General features: G+C 32.3%; 3 protein-coding genes across 8 annotated transcripts in view; 1 reads left to right on the top strand and 2 right to left on the bottom strand.

The window, feature by feature from the left end:
- The window catches only part of LOC108765174 (Spaetzle domain-containing protein), a 9,313-nt gene extending 4,006 nt beyond the window's left edge, over positions 1-5,307 (bottom strand). Inside the window, exons 1-3 of one of the 2 annotated variants that reach the window (XM_018513744.1) lie at positions 4,959-5,307; positions 1,407-1,547; positions 909-1,059 (exon numbers count right to left, since the gene is read on the bottom strand). In XM_018513744.1, coding sequence (XP_018369246.1) covers positions 909-1,059; positions 1,407-1,547; positions 4,959-5,042 — 376 coding nt within the window. In that variant the 5' untranslated portion in view covers positions 5,043-5,307. The remainder of the gene's footprint in view (positions 1-908; positions 1,060-1,406; positions 1,548-4,958) is intronic. The other variant, XM_018513743.1, reaches the window with a different exon arrangement.
- Positions 5,308-7,941: 2,634 nt separating this feature from the next.
- LOC108765184 (uncharacterized) lies at positions 7,942-12,346 on the top strand. Its single transcript, XM_018513769.1, has 5 exons — positions 7,942-8,139; positions 8,401-8,485; positions 9,387-9,598; positions 10,496-10,861; positions 11,902-12,346. Exons 1-5 carry the CDS (start codon positions 8,020-8,022, stop codon positions 12,247-12,249), a joined length of 1,131 nt encoding a protein of 376 aa, XP_018369271.1. The 5' UTR covers positions 7,942-8,019; the 3' UTR covers positions 12,250-12,346.
- A 4-nt stretch (positions 12,347-12,350) lies between these two features.
- Positions 12,351-19,721, bottom strand: LOC108765185 (ninjurin-1). Of its 5 annotated transcripts, none has more exons than XM_018513770.1 (3): positions 19,463-19,721; positions 15,865-16,267; positions 12,351-13,565 (listed from the first exon to the last, which is right to left on the bottom strand). In XM_018513770.1, the coding sequence occupies exon 3, from the start codon at positions 13,527-13,529 to the stop codon at positions 12,843-12,845; it is 687 nt and encodes a 228-aa protein (XP_018369272.1). In that variant the 5' UTR covers positions 13,530-13,565; positions 15,865-16,267; positions 19,463-19,721; the 3' UTR covers positions 12,351-12,842. The 5 variants fall into 5 exon arrangements, with proteins under 5 accessions (XP_018369272.1, XP_018369273.1, XP_018369274.1 ...); XM_018513771.1 differs by having other exon boundaries at positions 15,865-16,218; XM_018513772.1 differs by having other exon boundaries at positions 15,865-16,206.
- Between the last annotated feature and the right edge of the window lie 1,818 nt (positions 19,722-21,539).

The following is a 21,539-nucleotide window of genomic DNA, read 5'->3' as shown; positions in this document are numbered from 1 at the left end:
ACGCAAGAATCAAAAGTCCATAAATATATAACCTCGTCAACGCAAATTAAAAGTTCTTGGTGAAGAAAATTTTTTATAAAAGCATCTTCAATCATTTTAAAGGCGCAGAATCGCAGCAAGTCATAATTGTAGTCAAAAAAGTAAAAAGTACCTCAGTAAGTCGTAAAGCGTATCCGCGATGAAATTTATTGCGCAAGAAATTTTCTTCACCAAGAATTTAAATTCTTCACATAATTTTCTATATAAATTTCAGAAATTTTTATAATTTTTATATAATTTAATTTTATGGCGTTTTAGAAAATTTTTATGTAATTTATTTCTACAAATTTTTTATACAAATTGGAACATAGCAATGCAGAGAAAGTCTGTATCTTTTCCAGAATACTTTACGCAAATTCTGAGATATTCAAAGTTTATTTCTCATTCTATAATTTCCGAAGAAAACTTATAATACTTGATTAATAAATCTAAGATACTTTTTTTAATCTTTATAAATTTAAAATATGCAAAATTTTTTTAAATCATTATACTGAAAGAAAAGATTGGCTGCTGCAGTAAATTAGATAGTAAAATATGGCATAGCATTTTTAATTGACTGTTGCAACCAATTAAAAATGCTATACCATATTTTACTATCTAATTTGCTGCAGCAACCAATCTTTTTTTCAGTAAAGTATAAGATATAAGAATTTTCTTCATCAGGGAATTTCTATAACATACTATGAATTACGCGCTATCATTATTTCGTAAGTTCCCGTTTTACGGAGAAAATCGCAACTTTAAATAGATCGATTGTGTTTAAACCACTGGCCTTAATCACATTATGAATGGTTATTGATTCGTTCTGAGGAGTTACTGAAAAAGAATGTTGATCACTTGAAGTCAATACTTATTCAAGATAAACATGCCTTGCAGTGATTTTTTTGATCTACTTTGAATCATCCCATCGCTTGAAAATTTCTCCTTCGAAGTGTCCCTCTGCATCTGTTCTATCCTTTGTGAACAACAATTGTCTCCGTCGCTGGTCTTCTGCGGCCATTCTTGGGGTCGCAGAAACACCTAAAATTATTTACAGGTTTTAAGATGCTTTTTACCATCAGATTTATGAGTATCTTTCTAAGATACCTATAAGCATCAATTATTAAACTTTTTGTTAATTTTAATTTGTAATATTACTATTCTAATTCTGTTAGGACTGAGTACTAAAAGTTATAGATTGAAAGAAAAGATTGGCTGAATATGGTATATTTTTTATTGGCTGCAACAGCCAATCTTTTCTTTCAATGTAATTAAATTTCGCGAGGATCCACATTGACTGTCTCGGTCCTTTCATTACTAAAGCTTCCATTTTCTAATTGTTGTGTATTCACATTTACGGTCTACTTCGTTTAATATTGTAGAAACACCTGCTGCTCGTACGCCTCTTCGATCACTCTTGAAATTGACGTGTCCTGCGACGAGGAACTTTCGGCGTTCGGTGACTCCTCCGACACCTCTGAGGAAGCGCGAGGATACCCTTCGATCAGTTGCACCGTCTGGCACACCTGCTGAATGAAGAAGATTTGAAAACAATCAGATCTCGACCCGCGGGAACTTTTCCTTCTCTAAAAATAAGCCGTTTTCCGCGAAGTACGCGCGCACGCTTGGAATTATGTAAAGAACCGTCCTGTTCTTGGATCATGAGGTCGGAATCACTGCGCGCGGCGGGAGAATAGAACGCGCGATAAGAAAAAGATAAATTATTTCTATACCGAGGTTGAGAGGCGGCATAAGATCCTGTTACAAGCAAGTGCATGCAGCTGCGAACGAGATTATATAATGCGGTGTGATTACTCCGCGCAGGCCGCCGATATTTGAAAGTATTTTGAGAATAAAGGATCATTTATTCAAAATCAAGACGTAAGACATCTTTAAAATATCTAAAAGACATCTTAAAGACATCTTACGCCTCAATTTTAGACTTTAGGTTGTTTGCGAAACTGTCAACTTATGTCATAAGTTAAACAATTAATCAATTTCTTATGTATATATATATAGCTTATGGCATAAGTTAATAGTTTATGACCAGTATAAATAATCTTTAAAAGAGACTAAAGAAAAAAGCAGGTTTTGGTGCTTAGTAATAATCATATGTGACATTTGCGTCGATATAGTTTGTCGTATTAATCCAAGATCTGCTTCTTTTTGACCGAAAATGGCTTCATTCTTTCTTGTTTATATTTAAATATTTCTTAGTCCATTTCGCTGTTCATTTCGGGAATTTTAATTTCGTTGAGACACTGAAAAAAAATTGTATTAAATATTTGTTTGAATAATGACAAATTTAATAAATATATATATATATATATATATATATGATATATGTAAACATATATTTATATAAAGTAATTTTTTTATTTTAAATAAATGATTTTGAATGTTGACCGTCACAATATTCGAACGGTTGTAGTGAATTTACATTGCTAAATATGAATAATTTGCGGATCTTTTGTCTCTCGACTTTGATTGATTTTTTGTGTTCACGTCTTTCATGGCTATATGGATTTTTATCTGTTATTTGTTACCACTGGAATTGTCAACCATTGCCAATTGAATAAGAAGATTGAGTTGCTACTCTGCCGTCTTGCCATGAAAAAGTGAGAATTTTATTTACAATATACGTTCAGATATATTGATGATAGCCCAGGCCGAAATGTTTAACTAATTATACTATATTTTTCGACAATAAACGATTTTTATTTTCGCACTAACAACCGAGCAAAAAACTCTCATTAACCCTTGTTTGTTATTTTATTAGTTATTTTATTTGTTATTTTCAAATAAATATTTGATAAAATTCAGTAATTTTTTTCAGTGTGAAAATGTGTTGATAATTTACGTATTATTTAAATAATATTAAGTGTTTAATTTCTATATAAGTTATAATATATTTTATTATATGATTGAGTCAGTTTAATTTTTTTCGTAATTTTTTCTCCATTTTTATAGGGAAAATCCTATGAAAAATTTAAAACATATGCGTGAGATATTCGCATAATTGCGGAGAACTGTCGTAACGCAATTTTACGATATATATATTCCGTAGATATCCCCCCCCCCTCCCGGTAAATATTGCATCTTAATTTCTCCCGTCAACGAAGCGAATCGCCAGGTAATCCCGCGACTTTTCCAGGTAATCCTATCTGTCATTGTTTTATTATTATACATTCTCGTGCATTTGATACATATATGTGTCACAACACCTTGTGACAACTTCCGAACGTGTTATTTAAATCTGTTCATTGTTGGGAAACCTTGTCAAACTAGTGTAAGAGGAAAAAACCTGAGGCAATATACATTCTAGGAAGAAAGAAAACGTAAAAGAGATAAATAAAAGTGGAATGTGGATGACCGATTATTCGTAAAAAGGGGATGACGGAAGAATTTAGGAACGAACATTCTCCTCACAGAAATCCAATGTGATACTGATTCATTTCATACTAGAAGGTTGTAAGTAATTTTTAATGTATTTTGAGTATTAAAGGTACTGTTGCTTTTAATACTCAAAATAAGCATGAATTACTAATTAATATCTACCTTTCAGTAAAAGCGCTGTTGTTCAGAACTTAATTTAATACTCAAAATAAGAAATTAATTACTGCCTTCCATTAAAAGCATTGTTGTCCGATGCTTTTAATACTCAAAATAGACAATTAATTACACCTTCCAGTAAAGGTACTGTTATTGTTTTAATACTAAAAATAAGTAATGAATCATTATCTTTTAGTAAAAGCAATGTTATTGAGTGTTTTTAACACACAAAGTAAATAATTAATTACTAACTTTCAATAAAAGCACTGTTATTCAATACTTTAATACTAAAAATAAATAATTAATCACTTGTGCAGTATTAAACTTGCAGTATTATACTTGCAGTATTAAAAGCACTGTTATTCAATGCTTTTAATACACAAAATAATTAGCAATTAATCGCTTTCAGTAAAGACACTGTTGTTCAATGCTTTTAATGTTCAAAATCACTATCAGTATCTATTAAATTTCCGTAGAGATCGTAAAAGAATAAAACAAAGAGTTTTTAAAAAGTATAAATTTTTTCAACATAAGCCATAAGTTTTCAACACAACTTCAAAATATGATTGTTTTCATTACTTTTAATTAACACTTCCGTTGCCTGAAGGCGTCTTTCCTTTTTTGCAAAAAGAGCCAAAAAACTCGAGCGTTCCGCGATGGTATTGAGATAAAAATAATAATAAGGACATCGGATATTAATCTCCGCAGTAAAATCCTCCACTTGATGTTAGTATACACGCATATTCGTATTGCCGTGGACACGTTTCTGCGCCTTTCAACCGACATGACCTCCATGCGCGCATAAATCCCATAAATCGTCGACAAGTGTTCGGTGATTAACGATTTAAAAATTCGAAGAAAGATAAATATGAATAAACAAATCTAACAATTCATACGCGACACGGTTGTGAAAATATTCAGCGATTGATCAAACGGGGAAGACACACATCCAAAAATTAATAATTCTGACAGCAAACATGGTAAATAAAAAATTGAACACGATGATACATTAATTGTTAGAAACTTTTCTGATTGAAAATAGAGGAACCAGAAAAATCTGATTATATCAATTAAGATTCTGCGTTGAAAACAAATTTAACAAATTATTTATTTAAACAGCGTGTCAATTAAATATTTATTAAATATAAAGATATATTTATTTAGTATAAAAGACATTTGATTTAATAATAATTTTTTTTATCAGATAAATATTTATTTAGATTTAAGAGATTTTTTTCTCAATGCGATTATCTCGACTAAAATTACAACAGATTCAATCAAAATTCTACAATGCGACCAAATAGTCCATTAATGCATTCATTACATTAATTCAATTAATTGCATTAATTTATTGCATTAAATTCTAATTAATGCAATCAGTCCCTCACCAGAATGAGTGCCAGACAGACGGTCCACTTCAAACGAAGAGCTCTCGATGTCATTTCGAGAAGTAAAACAGCACGGAACGTCATGCAGAAAACGAAAACTTGCCGCGAGAGCCACGCGATACTCGACAATGATCGACGCGCGGCCGCTCGTACTCTACTGATCGGAGTGATCCGTGATCGGTTAGCGCAATTCCGATCCGAGGGACCACCTCCGCGCGGTCCGAGACAGAATCGACGGGCGGGAGAGAGAGAGAGACGGAGAAGACTGAAGAGGCTGATTCGCTTCCGGTGCGACGCGACTCGGGTTAGGAGAAGAGCGGGGGTGAAACTGACCGCGACTGACCGGCGACCACCGGCGGCAGCAACGCGCGGAAAAGTCAGACGCACGTAAGACTATAGGTGCGTTCCGTATCGCGCATGATGCGCATGATGCATCCATTGTCCTTGTTTAACATTTGGTGAGCAACAAGGATAAACGATGCATTATGCGCATCATGCGAGAAACGGAACGCACCCTTTATGAGTCCGAACATTTTTTATTCCTTCTTCCACCGTCGGTCTCGCATCTTGGGTTTGGAGGGGACCGTGTCTGACGGTTGTGGGAAGATCAAAGAGCTCTAAATACGGTGCCAAATTTTAATTTTATTCTTTTTCTTTTTTCTTTGATTTTTTTGTTTTATTCTTCTTTAAAAATGGCATTTTCAATCATAGTGTAAATTCTATTTTTATTTTATATATAAACAGAAGCATTAATTTTTTTCTTTATTAAGGGAATAATACAAGGATCAATTAAGATATTCATTCATTTGGAATTAATATTCCAAGAATATTAAGAGCAAGAAAACAGGATTTGTAATTATTTCACGATAATTACGAAAGATAATTATTTTTATTTAACGTAAAATTTTTCTTTCGCTTGCGTATTACTCTCGATTATACTTTGAACAGTGTTGTGACATGAATCGCAAAAAAGCAATGTCAATAAGTACTTTTATACTAATAACGCAATTCATATACGATTCTTATTTTCACAATTAATGCAGTTTGTATTAATAATCTAATTCATTTCTCGTCTTCGTGATATTTCGCGTATAAAAAATTGAGTATTACTTTGGAATTATTTGTCGGTAATAAAACGAATATTTCTTTTTTTTTTATTAATTTCTGATTCGATTGACCCTCTATAATCATATATCGTGGTAAGAGATTCAACCATTCAATCCTTCTATCCGTTTTGAACTTATTTCGCAATGGTGACGAATTGACGTCCCCAACAGCACCAAACTTGGAGCAATTATATTGCTGCAACGTGTAATATTGCAACAATATTGCTACAAGTTCTATGCTATATTATTGGGTGTTTGATATTCATTTTTAAATGTTAAACTACAATCGCATTAACGTATCATAATTAACTTTGTAATCAACGGCTCAATTAATAAAAATTCAAACCAAATAGATAGGAGCTATCGAGCTAATTAATATATTTGTAAAATGATCAAAAATTATATGCAATGGTTGTGTATTAAACACATGATGACATTTATGTGTAATAAAATTAAATTAAAAATGTAATAAACGGTTCAAGTGATAGTAACCTAACAATATAAAAGTAGCTATACACTAAATGATGCAGGCGATCGGACTTTTGTATGTAAAAGAGCTCAACCTCGGGATTTTGTATCATTAAGAACAGAGTGAATCCGAGCATTATAAGGGCGTGCAAGTATGGTGTGCATTCGAAATAAGAGTACAATAAAACATCTAGTAACTGACTATTTTTGAAGCATCTCACGAGAGTCGAATGCGACATTGTTGGCGATGAGTGGTTACCATCTTTGGAACAATATGTATACGCTACTGGATACGCCGAAATACATTTTATACTGTAATTAACAGGAATTATCTTCTTTTGGTATCAATGTAGTAAATATAAGTCCGTACAAATTTTAATTTTTATTTTAACAAGTTGAAGATGATCTCGTGATAGGTCGAAACGTTTTTGTTTAGAATTTTTAATATTACGACTTTTGTATTATTTAGTGTATAGTTTTATTGTTAGGTTACTATCACTTGAACCGTTTATTACATTTTTAATTTAATTTTATTACACGTAAATGTCATGTGTTTAATATACAACCATTGCGTATAATTTTTAATCATTTTACAAATATATTAATTGGCTCGTAGCTGATCCTGTCTATTTGATTTGAATATTTCATACTTATAACAAATATTTATATGCTGTGCAATATATACAGGGTGTTTGATAATTAATGAAAAATCTTTTGCATAGGGGCAAAATGGACTAAACTGAAAAGAAAAGTCCTTGGCCATTTTACAATTTTCGTAATAGTTAACAAGATATTAATTACTAAAAATTGTCTTCAATAATTTTTTACTCAAATACTACCAGCTTTACAGAAAACTTGCAAGAGACAAATATTGTTTACTATATTCTCATAGAGCTCTAAGAATTTTTTCTGAATTTTTTATCAACTTTTTAGTATTGCATTTTCTTATTTTTACCAACATGAGAAAATACAGTATTAAAAAATTCTATAAAAATTCTCAAAACTTTATGAGAAGAAAATAAACAATTTTTGTCTCTTACAGTTTTTCTGTAAAGTTGATAGTTTTTGAGTAAAAAATTATTGAAAATCAATTTTAAACAATTTTTAGCAATCAATATCTTGTTAACTATTGCAAAAATTGCAAAATTGTAGAGGACTTTTCTTCTCAGTTTAGTCCATTTTGCCCCTATGCAAAAGATTTTTCATTAATTATCAAACACCCCGTATATATAGTTAAGACCACAAAAATATTTACAGAATATTTGAAATAAATTTTATAAATGTTTACAAATACTTCGTAAATATTTTACAAATATTGTATGCTGTCAGCGAACGTATATACTCTCGTCGCCGATTTAATTGAAAGTGAACGAACCGCAGTCGGTTCGCCGCGTCGCGAACTCGCGCGTTCGAATGCTGCGCAGACCACACGAAAGTACGAAACTCGTCTCTTGGCCGCGCGCGTGACATTCTTTGTTCGTAGCATCATGTGTGATATAAAAGACGCATTACCGACATTGTGCGAATACATTAACTCGTTGATAAACACAGGTTTAACACCCGAGCATCTAAGGCTGGCCAAGTATAACGCTCCGGACGAAATCGTCGTAAGTATAAGTATCGAAGATTCGAATGCGCTCGCGCTAACCTAACCTAACCTAATTTATCTGACGAGACTGATAATCCTATCGCGGTTGAAAACATATTTACAAAATTACAGGAAGGTCAGAAGGGAGAGCGTTATACCAGACGTTTACCATAATTACGGGAATATCCATGCGGACGTGATATTTATTTATGTACACAGGAAAATCTTCAGAAAATAATCTGACAAGTCTATTGAGCGCAATTATATGTTCTATGTGTAGGCTGAGAAGCTGTGGAGCACACTGCGCATTCTGAGCTACCACGCCGCGAGAGAGAAACGAGACGACATAGATTTCCGAAATTACGGTTCGTTTCAATGATTTGCATTTTTAATTGCATTGCCGAGTGCATTGCAGATCGTACTCTAGATTCGCGTTCGTTTGTTTTAACAAGAAGCGTGCACGTTATTCCAATTACGAAAAGTCTTCGCGCCGCAATTGTGTATACATAATTGCTATGATTAAAGAAGTAAAATTGCTCTTATTGTCAGCATGTAAGAAAAAAGAGATATGCAATCTCTTTGTTTAAAGTGCAGTAATTAGTTATGCGCAAATGTAGTACTCTTAAAAAAAAAGTTAAATACATGAGTCTGTAAAAAAATATTGAATATATAATAAATTTAAAAAATATACATTTTTTAAATTATGCATTTTTTATAATACTTTTTATAATATTACAACTTTTAATAATACACTTTTGTATTAATATGTAGAAAAAATAGATTTAAAGCTATATGTAAAATACTTTTCAAAAATTTTGATATTTTCTATTTTATTAAACTTTGGTCAAAGTTATAAATGTTGAAATAATAATAATTCTATATGTAATTCCTTTTTAATACATTTCCTTTAGTATATCATGTAAGTATTAAAATATTAAATTTAAAATAAATTGCATATATATAGAGAATTATTTTTTATTCCAACATCTAACTTTGACCTCCTTTTTACTTAATATCATAATATTACAATAAATAGTTGTATTATAATAATAATAAATAGTAGTATATTTATTAATATTATAATAATAATTAATTGTGTATTCACATGTATGATTTAAAAAATTTTTTATTTAATATTGTAATATTATGATAATATTAATATTTCTTTGTATGATATATGTTTTAGCACGAGTGCACGCGCGTAAATGCGTACATTTAATTGGTGTCTCTTATAAAAAGTCTTTACATTGTCAATCGTATTTCCAGACGCTCCGTCGGCGGTGAAGCTGCATCTCGCACTCTTACAATACCCAGTGATCGAATTCTACAGCTTGTCGCAAGACGGCGAACATAATAGAGATGCGTTGATAGCCTTAGCTTGGCTGCTGGGAACACAGGATGTCCTCACTGCCATCCTTCGAGCGAAACTGGCCGATGGCGTCCTAGGTGCCGAATGCTCACATGTAGATTCATCGGAAGTCAGTATTAAATCTTTTAATATAAATACAGTGAAAATAAGTGAAATCTATTTTCACTGTAATAAATGAAATCTATTTCTTTAATTGAATAGATAAAGAGTAGCGAGTCATAAGTAATAAAATGTTGACTTTTCTTGCGATCTTTCGTACTGAAGAGAATCAGATTGTATAATTTGCTTGTACTTTTGTTTATACTTTCCCTGTGTGCTTTTGTTAAATAATTGACAATTAAAGCACACATTAATGAACAACGTCGATCAGCTTGATATACAGCCTGTCCCGAAATATTTTGCCAAGCACTTTTGTATAGATAGAGCGGACTAAATTGAGTCGAAAAGTCCTTTGCTATTTTGCAATTTTCGTAATGGTTAACGAGATATTAATTACTAAAAATTGCCGAATATTGATTTTTAATATTTTTTTACTCAAATATTATCAACTTTACAGAAAAATAGCAAGAGACAAATATTGTTTCTTTTTTTCTCATAAAGCTGTAAGAATTTTTTAAGAATTTTTTATCAACTTTTTAGTACTGTATTTTCTTATTGGTAACTATTTTTACCAACATGAGAAAATACGGTATTAAAAAATTTGGAAAAAATTCTCAGAACTTTATGAGAAGGAAATAAGCAATTTTTGTTTCTTGCTGTTTTTCTGTAAAATCGATAATATTTGAGTAACAAATTATTGAAGACCAATATTCAACGATTTTTAGTAATTAATATATTGTATAATCTTGTTAACTATTGTGAAAATTGCAAAATGGTAAAGGACTTTTCAACTTAGTTTAATCCGCTCTATTTACACAAAAACATTTGGCCAAAAATACGAGACACCCAGTATATAGTGTCTTTTCATATCAAAGGAAATTCATTTATATATCAAAGTTCTGTTCAGCCTCCATCGTTAATTGCCGTACCAAACAATCAGCCGTTATCAACAAGCGCCCAGCTTAGCAGTATCCTGCACTTGAATGCCACAGTAAATCTAAACTTGCGGGAGATCAATGAATTGATCCGCGAGCGGGCTAAATTAATATCTAAAGTGCACGCGGCAAGCATCAACGTAAGTGGTCTACCGCACTTGAGCGTGTCTGAATTAGTGTTGACGAAACGCCTCAGTAGAACGCGCATCCTCGACGATGGAGGAGATGGAAGCTCCGAGAACGATCGGCGACGGCTGCGAGAATTCCGCGAGGCCGGAATTCTGCTCGACGTGCGCGCTAAGTGGCTGCGGAAGCGGCACGTGTTTTTCGACTGGATGGTAAATTTAACTCTCTGAAATTTTTAGGGTGGCATTCATGAAGTCTATTCTTATTTTAAGACCGTTTTAATGTTTTAAAGCACTAATGTGACTTTCTGGGCCGTAGTTCGCTCTTTTTTTAGAACCTTCTTATAATAATGTCTTAATAATACGACTCTGATTTTATTCATCTTATAAGACTGTAGTTAAAAGAGACAGTCTTTAATATAAGAATCGATTATACATATCTGCCTAAGAGGGAATCTCATTCTGAAGAGTGAAATCTTACTCTTAAAGATTGAAAATTCAACCATTCTTTTTCAAGATAGGCATAATTTTCACTCTTCAGAGTGAGATTCCACTTCAAAAAGTTTAGAGAATACAGAAAGACGACAGACATAATGAAGAGTCGTGCGGGTCGCTCACATCGAATCTTTTCAACGGCGCAAAAAAGCTCTTTCTTTCTCTTTCTCTTTTTCTTTATTATGACGTGTGGAAAATAAGTTTGTATTATAATAAAGACAAAGAATCTGTTTTCTAAGAATTTATCATGATTACAGACACTTGGAAAGCATCCATTAGAGCATCAAACGTCACAGAATCTGACAGAATTTCAGAAGAGAGGAAGAAAGAGAGACAAGATGCAGACAAGATGATGAAATTTGACTGTTAAATTGAGAGATACAAAACAACTTCTTTATTCATTGCAATGCAAATTGTTTTATTCTTCCTCTAATAAAATACAAATAAAACAATTACATCAATTGGTAAAAAAGAAACAATATAAAAATATTTATGTTGCTTTCATACTCGTAGAATTTGCTCCGAGTTGTTTTATAGAAAAAGATCGACTGTTGTTGGAAGTATTAACTGTTGTTTCTCACACAAAATAATTCTTAAAGATCTTTTCCAGTTTTTTACATGATAAAAATAAAAAAAATCGCCTGAGATATTCAAATTATTAACTTGAGTATCTGGAGATAAGAATCAGATAATAAACCACAAAAAAAGTTCTGGCAATGCTATATTAATTGTGTAATTAATGGTTGCATGCATTGCAGGCTACGGTGATTCAAGAGCACAAGAGATCTACAGAATTGAATCCGAGAGTAATCAATACGCGGGAACTTGCTGCGTTTAGCTCGCTGTTACGTCACTTAATTAGAGACAAACTTCGAGATTTCAAATCCGAGAAGACGGTAGATGGCGATGGTTCCAGGAACTGGTCCTTGAATTGCCCGTCTCGCGCGCACAGAAGTCAATGTAATAACGCGGAGGCGCAGAGCTGGTTGGACGATTTGAACGAGCGCCAAGACCGTGAGGAGAAAAATTTTCAACGAAATAGACAACGACTGGCCGACGAATTGGAGCAAATGTTGAAACTGATACCGTCTGTTGTTCGCGTTTGACCGATATGTTATTATGTATCATTTCATAGACGTTTACATCATATAAAAAATAATTATTTATTATTACACAATAATATTTCATTACTTATCATCACTTTGAAATAAAAAAGTTGCTTAAATTAAATTAAAATTATATGTCACTATAAATTATTTGTGTGTCGATGAGTTTTTTGCATGAATAGGTGAAAAATGAATGAATGCATTTAATGATTGAACGTCCAGTGTGCAAAATTATCTACTTACTATCGGAATCTAAAATATTTCCGTCGTTTTTCGCTAATAATGGCAAAATGTTTGAAAAAACATTCATGTGAAAAAAGATTCGCATAACTTTTCGTTTCTGATATAAATCAATACGACTGCAATAAAAAGTCTTTCAATATCCAATACATCGGATGATTAATATGCATTAAAATAACAATAATAATACAGAAACGTTATGAAGTTTCTATATGAATATCAAATCATAAACTTGTTGATATTATTTTAAAAACAATGGAAATATTTTATCTGGTCATTCACTTTACATAACGATTGCGTATCGTTGAGAGAAAGAGAGAGCACATCAAGAGTAAAGAGAAAAACATGGAATTTTATGTCGTGACGGAAACCGTTTGATCGACAACACCGAACGACGAGATAAAAACATTTAATATCGTGACGAGGAAGATCCCAATAACTGTCCAATTGTTGGCCTTGTTCGCCTTACACATTTGCTCATGTTCCTTCACATTGTAGACGCTGTTCCATATCAGACCAATGCCCACAGCAATCTGCAGGAACAGGCTCATGCTGATCATGACGAGTGACGGATAGAAGTACGGGTGCCGGCCCGTACTTTTATCCGCCTGAAGAACGTAGCGCATCTGATTCGCGTTCGCAGACAACAGCGCCAGGTCCATCATACCCTGGGCCAGGGTCTTTTTGTGCTGGTAGATATTCACGTCCGGAGTGACGACCTGTACGGCAGGCGCAGGAGGGAAGATGTTGCTGGACCAGTCGGATTGCGTTCCCACGGGCAATCCCGGTCCGTTTCTGCTGTCGAAGCCGATCGGCGCAGATGGCTTTTTATCCAACCCGTCGGATTCCGCTACGGTGACCGAATCCGGACCCTGCGGATTGGCGAGATTTTCGTCATTCTCCGAGACGAAGCCAGCGCGCAGCCCGATGAACGGCGCTTCTGCCTCCGTGTTGGTGGACGTCAGGGGCCTCGACACCTCGTCGTTGATCTCGTCCAGATACAATATCTCATCGTCGTCAAGCTTCTTTGTTCCATTCATGTCGGAGAACCGTAGAGAATCAGTTGAAGAAATCACCTGCGAAACAATGTAATTTTTCATATCACTTAAATTTTTACTCTCTCATCATTGCTTGAAAAAACACCATTCTGCAGTCAGAGAAAAATATAGCAACTTTAAAGGATTATACATTTATACAGATTTATACAGGATGTCCCCCGAAATTCGCGAATCAAAATATTACATTATGAAAGTAAATCTCGAAAAAAATATAAGTTACAGAAGTATTCACAATTTGTTCTAAGTGGTAGTTTTTGAGATATGAAGGTTCGAAACTGGCCCCTAGAGATTATATGCGGTTAAATGTTTGTTTCTGAATAGAACTTCCGACCGCAATAATGAAGATATTCGGGTATCAGAGATAAAGGCATAATAGTGATAAAACATAAAAGTGATAACTGTACAAGTGTTATATGTAGAATTAATGTACACATATATAGTTGAATAGACTATTTTATAATTATTACAAGTATATATAAAATAGTCTATTCAACTATATATATATTAATTTTACATATAAAACTTATAAAGTATAATTCCATATCAAATTTTGTGTAAATTGTATATATAAATTTTGTTACATTATAAAATTAAAAAAAAAACAATAGAAATTCTATAGGCTCTAATGAATTAAATTAATTAAGAATAACAAGCTTATGAGAGCCAATGCTGGATGTAATTACAATCAAGTTTTATTGTACATAACAATTATTAATAAATTAAGTAAAACGTTTCGATCCTTGGTTTGGATCCTCTTTAGTAAATACACTGTCGGAAATTGAAATCCCAACACCATGAAGGAGTTGTGCTAGATGAATGAAAGTTACACAGAATGTTTGTTTACATGAGTTATTATATTGATGTTACAAGTGGAATGCCATTCCACAAGATAACATTCGACTAAAAATTAAAGTAGCGATCCAAAAATTCTGTGTCACTTTGTACGTTCAGATCATTTTTCTGTTTATATATATGTAAATCATTTCTATTAGTCGTTTGTTTAAGAACCTTTCTTTATCCAAAATTCTTCCAATCGAAATCATGTGCAAATTCCTGTCTATGTGCCTTAATAATCAAGTGTTGTAATGTTTTCCAATTAATATGGTTCCTATGTTCCTTAATTCTTGTCTTTAACATCCTGCTGATTTAAATTTTAATTTCTAAAAATTGATGCTTTTTTTCCCTCTTTTATAGTTTTATTGAAGATCTATTTGTGTCATTGTGTGACAAACGTTCTCATTAGATCCATGATAAGCGCTTTATCAACTTCGCACAATATGCCAATCTTCAAATATCCATGTAAGTTTTAATTTAATTAATTACCATCAGTCTAACTTCAATTTTATTTATTACATATATGTAATAAATAAAAAATTGAAATTAAATAGTATAAATATATTTATACTATTGACGTAACTCATTATTTAGTAAACTTGGAAATCTAGTGAACAATTTTGGCATATGGATGCTAATTAACTTATCCACAGTTTACATTAAAACGAACAATATTTTTGTGTGTGTAATTTAATTTTCTAAATATATTTAACAGTAATCTTTGTTGTATATATTTTAGTTTATCAATTATGTATTTACTAAAGAGGATTCAAACCAAGGATCGAACCGTTTTAATCATTTAATTGTTGTATCCAATAAAATTTGATTGCAATTACATCCAGCATTAGCTTTTATAGGCTTGTTATTCTTAATTAAAATTAAAAAAAAATGCTGAATAAACTGTTTTATACAATAATTATTGCAATTACAGAATAGTTTATTCTGTAATTGCAATAACTTGTTCGACAATTCTACATATAAAATTTATACGCAGTTATCACTTTTACAGTTGCCATCATTATGTCTTTTTTTTTATATCTCATAAATCTTTATCATCGCGATCCGTGAATGAATAAATCGATTGAACATTTCACCCTTTGTATCGCATTACTATATATTTATTTCTAACAATTGTCGCCATGAATCGCGACTAATTGCCATATAAAACTCCCTCGCTCTTGTGTCTTTTAAGTCCAAAAACGTAAATATCCTTTGAACGGCTAAACTATTTCATGCAATTGTTATTATAATGTATCACTTTTTCTTCGTTTCAGAACTTCTTTTGCTATTTTAGCTAGCACTTTGTAATTACATCCCTTGCAATTGTACTTTATAACTTTTAATTTATAATTCGAGCATTTGACAATTTTAGTTTTAATCCGCTGGTCGTTCAACAAGTGTGTCTTTAAAGAACGTAATCGAGCATATTTCTTTAGCACAATTTAAAAAAATTATTCTTTGTCTTTCAATATCACTCGCTCACCGTATTTTAAAACACTGCAAGTGTCTTCTCTGACTTTACGGAACGAACAAAGGATTCACGATGTGGACTGTCCGAGTGTTCGATTCGATGTTCTCCGATCTACTGGTCTCGTTGCCGCGCGCGGCAACTGATTCATCCATTCTCACGTCACGATCGCCATACCATACGACGTTATACTGGGAACGTATCACGGCCGCGTAGTTTCCCCGGGTTTTATGTCACAGGAAAATGTGCGCGATCGTTACCGTAATTAAAGCTACGCACGGTCCGGTAAGCTATTAACACTCGCCGTAGAATTCTTCCTATCTCTTCGTAGAATCTTTCCCGTAAGCTGCAATCGCTCTGCAAGATTAACTAATGATATAATTGAACATTTTGTTTTTTAACGAGCGCAATCTTGATCCTGAAAGAAAAGAACCACTAATTAATCTTTCGAATTATTAGCTTCTATTATTTTTGTTATTATAATAAATATGTTAAACAAGGACTCTCTCTTCTTAAAATAAGAAAAACAACCTAAATGTGGACTAATGAGAGTCAGCGCGAACGAAGGTGCGCAATAAATATTCACAAATAAAATTTGTTAATTCATTTGAAATCTTGAAATCTTGAACGTTTCGATTCTCTTTGGAACCTTCATCAGCAAACTTCTTAAACCAAACTAGATTTCGCGAACGTCCGATATAGAGTCACTCGCAGGTTGCCAAAACTGTAGTGTTATCCACACGATTGCCAAATCATGAAACCTCTGATGAAGATTCCAAAGAGAATCGAAACGTTCAAGATTTCAAGATTTCAAATAAAGATGATATCAACACATTGTATATGAATTAACAAATTTTATTTGTGAATATTTATTGCGCACCTTCATTCGCGACTCTCATTAGCCTACATTTAGGTTGTTTTTGTTATTTTGTTATTATGTCACAGTGTTAGATATTATAATATATTTCATTATATTTATAATTTTTATTATACATATGTAATATAACAGTACAAAATCTTTTTAATTATTAATTTCTGCTATTTTTGTAATCATGTCAATGTTAGATACTATAATTTCAGTTATAATTCCTCTTTTATATATAATATACAGGGTGTCTGATAATTGTTCTGACGGAGTTCATGGACATGTAGAGCGGACTAAACTGAGACGGAAAGTCCTTTACCATTTTGCAACTTTCGCAATAGTTAACAAGATATTACAATAATGATTGGATAATAAAGATTGGAAATAAGATCGTTTATGTTAGAAACATTACTTTAAATACAAAGCGCCATTACGATCTGAACGTTAAGATGTTGAACTATTATATATATTCATTTAAATGAATTAATTTCAGAAATCATAATTGCGTGCCAATAAGAATTTCTTTAAAATTTTTTCGGAATTTTTTAATACTGTATTTTCTCATGTTGATAAAAATGAGAAAATGCAGTACTAAAAAGTTGATAAAAAATTCTGAAAAAATTCGTAGAGTTCTATGAGAAAAAAATAAACAATTTTAATCTCTTACAGTTTTCTGTAAAGTTGATAGTATTTAAGTAAAGAATTATTGAAGACCAATTTTCGGCAATGTTTAGCAATTAATATCTTGTTAACTATTGCGAAAATTGCAAAATGGTAGAGGACTTCCCGTCTCAGTTTAGTCCGTCTACATGTCCACGAACTCCGTCAGAATAATTATCAGACATCCTGTATATAATACAGTAGTAAATAATTTAATTACTAGCTCCTACTATTTTTGTGATTATATCAGAGTTACATATATAATTATTACAGAGTTACTATATAATTTCCATTATGATTTATAATGTATACCCAGATAACATTTTGCAGGCATTTTACTGAAAATTTATTTAAAAATGTAACAAGCAACTTGCCAACAAGGGAGTCCTTATTTGATGCAATATTGCAAATAAAGAAACATACAAACTGTAATAGAATAACTTAAAAATAGCTTTGTGACAACAATTGTGGTAAAAGTGTTTGATTATGGCAATATTTCGGCAAAATTGAAGCAATTTTGCTTACCATTAAACGTAGAAATATTAATTTGATAAAATTATGGCAACATGCAAGCAAAATTTTATTTAGCAAATTAGCATGGCAACATTACGACAAGAAGTATCAGCAAATAAATTACACTGCTTTGCTTTTGCACGAAATGTAATCTGGGTAATAGTAAGTAATACATTATAATATAATAAAATAATGATACATAATAATACACTACTCAACAAAATTAAAGAATCACTTGTTCCACTCTGCAAAAATAGGTAAATTTCGAGATAGAATAACTTTGTTAAAAATCATCGTATCGAGATTTTTAAAAAAGCATTCTAAAGCTTGAAATCTCTACTTTTCAAACCTGTACTTTAAAAAACCGTATTTCTCATATTTCATAAAGTTACGCAAACATAAATGAAGATGCATCAGATTTCAAAATTTTTTACGAAATTTGCGAAGTTCCACGGAGCCAAGTAAAAATTGTATACAAATGCGGTTTACATCTTTCGAAAGAGTGAATCTTTACCTTCAATTTCTTTTTTTATGAAGCTTCGTACGATTTTTTTTTATCAAATTATTCAACGTCGAAGCAAAAAGGGTCGTTTTTATTCAATGTTGAATAAAAAAAGCAAATTAAAAATAATGACTTATAATAAAGTTTTTGCATACAAAAATGATTTGAAGCATTCAGAAGTTAGTTTTAAGCTTTAAAACGCTTATTTCAAACATTGCTTTGTAATCATTTTTCGTAGAAATATATATACGTAAACCTTGATTTTAACCATTTTAAAGCTAATTCTAAATGATCCTTTAACTTCAAGATAACCTTTCACTTCAAGATTAACGTAAATAATAATCGTAACGAAATTTTTAAAAAAGCATTTTAAAGGTTGAAATCTTTACTTTTGAAATCAGTAATTGGTATTTCAATCCTACCGATCTTTTATGGAGCTATACGGATACAAATGGATACCCGTCATATGTGAAAATTTTGTACAAATTTTACAAATGTCTATGACGTGAAGTAAAGATCACACAAAAATGCGGTTTACAGTAATTGAAAGCGTAAATCTTTACCTCCAATTTGCTTTTTTATAGACCTCGGTACGATTTTTTTTTACCGAGTTATTCAACATTGAATAAAAAGGGTCGTTTTTGCTTCAACGTTGAATAACTCGGCGAAAAAAAATCGTACGAAGCTCCATGAAAAAAGAAATTGAAGGTAAAGATTCATTCTTTCGAAAGATGTCAACCGCATTTGTATATTGTAAATTGGCACGGAGCCAAGTTTTACTTGGCTCCGTGGAATTTCGCAATTTCGTAAAAAATGTTGAGATCTGATGCATCTTCATTTATGTTTGCGTAACTTTATGAAATATGAGTAATACGATTTTTTAAAGTACAGGTTTGAAAAGTAGAGATTTCAAGCTTTAGAATGCTTTTTTAAAAATCTCGATACGATGATTTTTGACGAAGTTATACTATCTCGAAATTTATCTATTTTTGGGATGGAATAAGTGATCCTTTAATTTTGTTGAGTAGTGTATATTATAATATATATAGTACACAATCTAAATATATACATACTTTAGAGTCGTTCCTTCTTGAGTGAATGATTTAATGAAACTAGCCATGAATTTTCAAGAATTTTACACATTTGACATTTAATCGTCGCACTTTGTTGTTTATCCTGTTTCATGCATTGCGAATATTTTATCGGTAATATAGAGAAACGGAATAGAATCCGACGACATCAGTTCACGACTGTCGCGTGTACTGACCATATGTCTCGGCCGCGATTTAGAGTCACGCTTCAAGGTCTTCTTCCGGCGAAACGATTCGTGGAAGGGAGAATGGCAATGATCCAGGAAGGCACATTCGCGGATTCGTCGCTATAAATACAAATACGCTGTCCGCATTTGTTCTCCCGCTTTAATCGCTATAATCACAAGTGCGGCGGCGTTTTTGCAAATACCTGCTTTGCGTGATAATGGTATTCATAATATTCATGAGATACTTTGCATTTCTGCATCCTCGATCTACAGGTACAAAGGTGGTAATCTACATTTCGCATCTGTCCCGCCGATCTAGAGTATAATTTTGAGAAAGCGTCATCGGGTGTTTCCCGAGGCTCCTTGGACTTTCCGCGTTACATTTACACGACGCAAATTGACGCGCGCGGACTGCGAGAAGTTGACGATTTCAAATACGCGTATGGACCTGATAGAATAAAATTGGCAGGAACTCTGAATTAAATCATCTACACGAACTTCTTTCAGTTGCTCTCGTAATTCCATTTATTCCGGAATAAATGGATTCTAAAGTCGTTCTGTTTGGAAAAAGGCTTCAGTCATGCCTCTCGCAAATGCTGATTATGAGATAATTAATATGAGATAATTAACGCGGTAAACACCAACTAACAATAACATTACATCAATGATACCTATATGTATATAAATTTCTCACTCAATATAAATGTGATGTAGCACATGTTTTACGTAATATCAGTTAAGTAAAAAATTATAATAATGCTGTGTGTGTGTAATTTCCTATCACTGTTAATTGGTGTTTACTGGAGTTGAGTAGGAAGATATAATAATTATGAATTAAATCAAATATAGGTAATAACAAGGGCTACGAGCCAATTAAAATTAATAACGTTTAATATTTAAAACTAGATTAGTAAAAAGTACAAACGTTTTGACACCGATCGGGTTATTCTCAATGGCCTAGTTTACATCCAGGGTTCGATCCGAGTCGGAATGTGAGAACCAACCAATTGCAATCGAGTATTCCCCTGTTACAGTCGAATGACAAGGGAATGCTCGACTGCAGTTGGTTGGTTCTTACATTCCGACTCGGATCGAATCCTGGGTGTAAACTAGGCCAATGTTAGAATAATAATGTTACAATAAATGTCGGATTCTCATATTACAAAAACAGTGTTCTGTACGTTATAAAGTAGATTTTTAAAAATGTAGATACGTATCAAATGCTTATGTCTTCGTTCTTTGTTATGAATATATGGTCCATTGAGATATTAGAAGTGAGACGTTGAAATCGCTTAATATTTATTCTCAATATTATCGCTCAATATGAAAATTTATTCATTGTTCGTAGTTTCCTAATACATTATATTGTAATGTATTAGAAAACTACGTATTAGAAACTATTTAAGATATAAGAGTATTTCATTAAGGAACAATGAATAAATTTACAATAGAAAATTTTATGTTAATCGATTATTTAATATAAATATAAATTATTTAATATAATATAAATTATTAAATAAATAATATAATTACATAAATTATTTAATAAAAAACATTTTAATAATAATTTGGCGGAAGGCGCGCTCTCAGTATATTTCTGGTTAAGAGCGTCCCTGAGTCAGAGCGTCACGTGACCGTCAGGCGGCTCGGCCATGCGGTGGTGGGGGTCGCGCACCGGAATCGGCCCGAAATGTGCAAATCCTTGCGCGCGCGCGCGACCACTGATCTAATTATTATTATGTATGAGGCCTTTTTAATGAAATTCATTTTTAGGTATTATTCAAAATTTGGAACTTGTCAAATTCATTCACGTATGGTTCTGTTTATCTGCAACGAACATTTCCCAAGTCTGCCAGGAGTTATTGCATATTATATGTAATAAACACAAGTAA

This window comes from Trachymyrmex cornetzi, unplaced genomic scaffold (assembly GCF_001594075.2).
Source record: "Trachymyrmex cornetzi isolate Tcor2-1 unplaced genomic scaffold, Tcor1.1 scaffold472, whole genome shotgun sequence".
NCBI lineage: Eukaryota > Metazoa > Arthropoda > Insecta > Hymenoptera > Formicidae > Trachymyrmex > Trachymyrmex cornetzi.
This window is presented reverse-complemented; position numbering and strand designations above follow the sequence as displayed.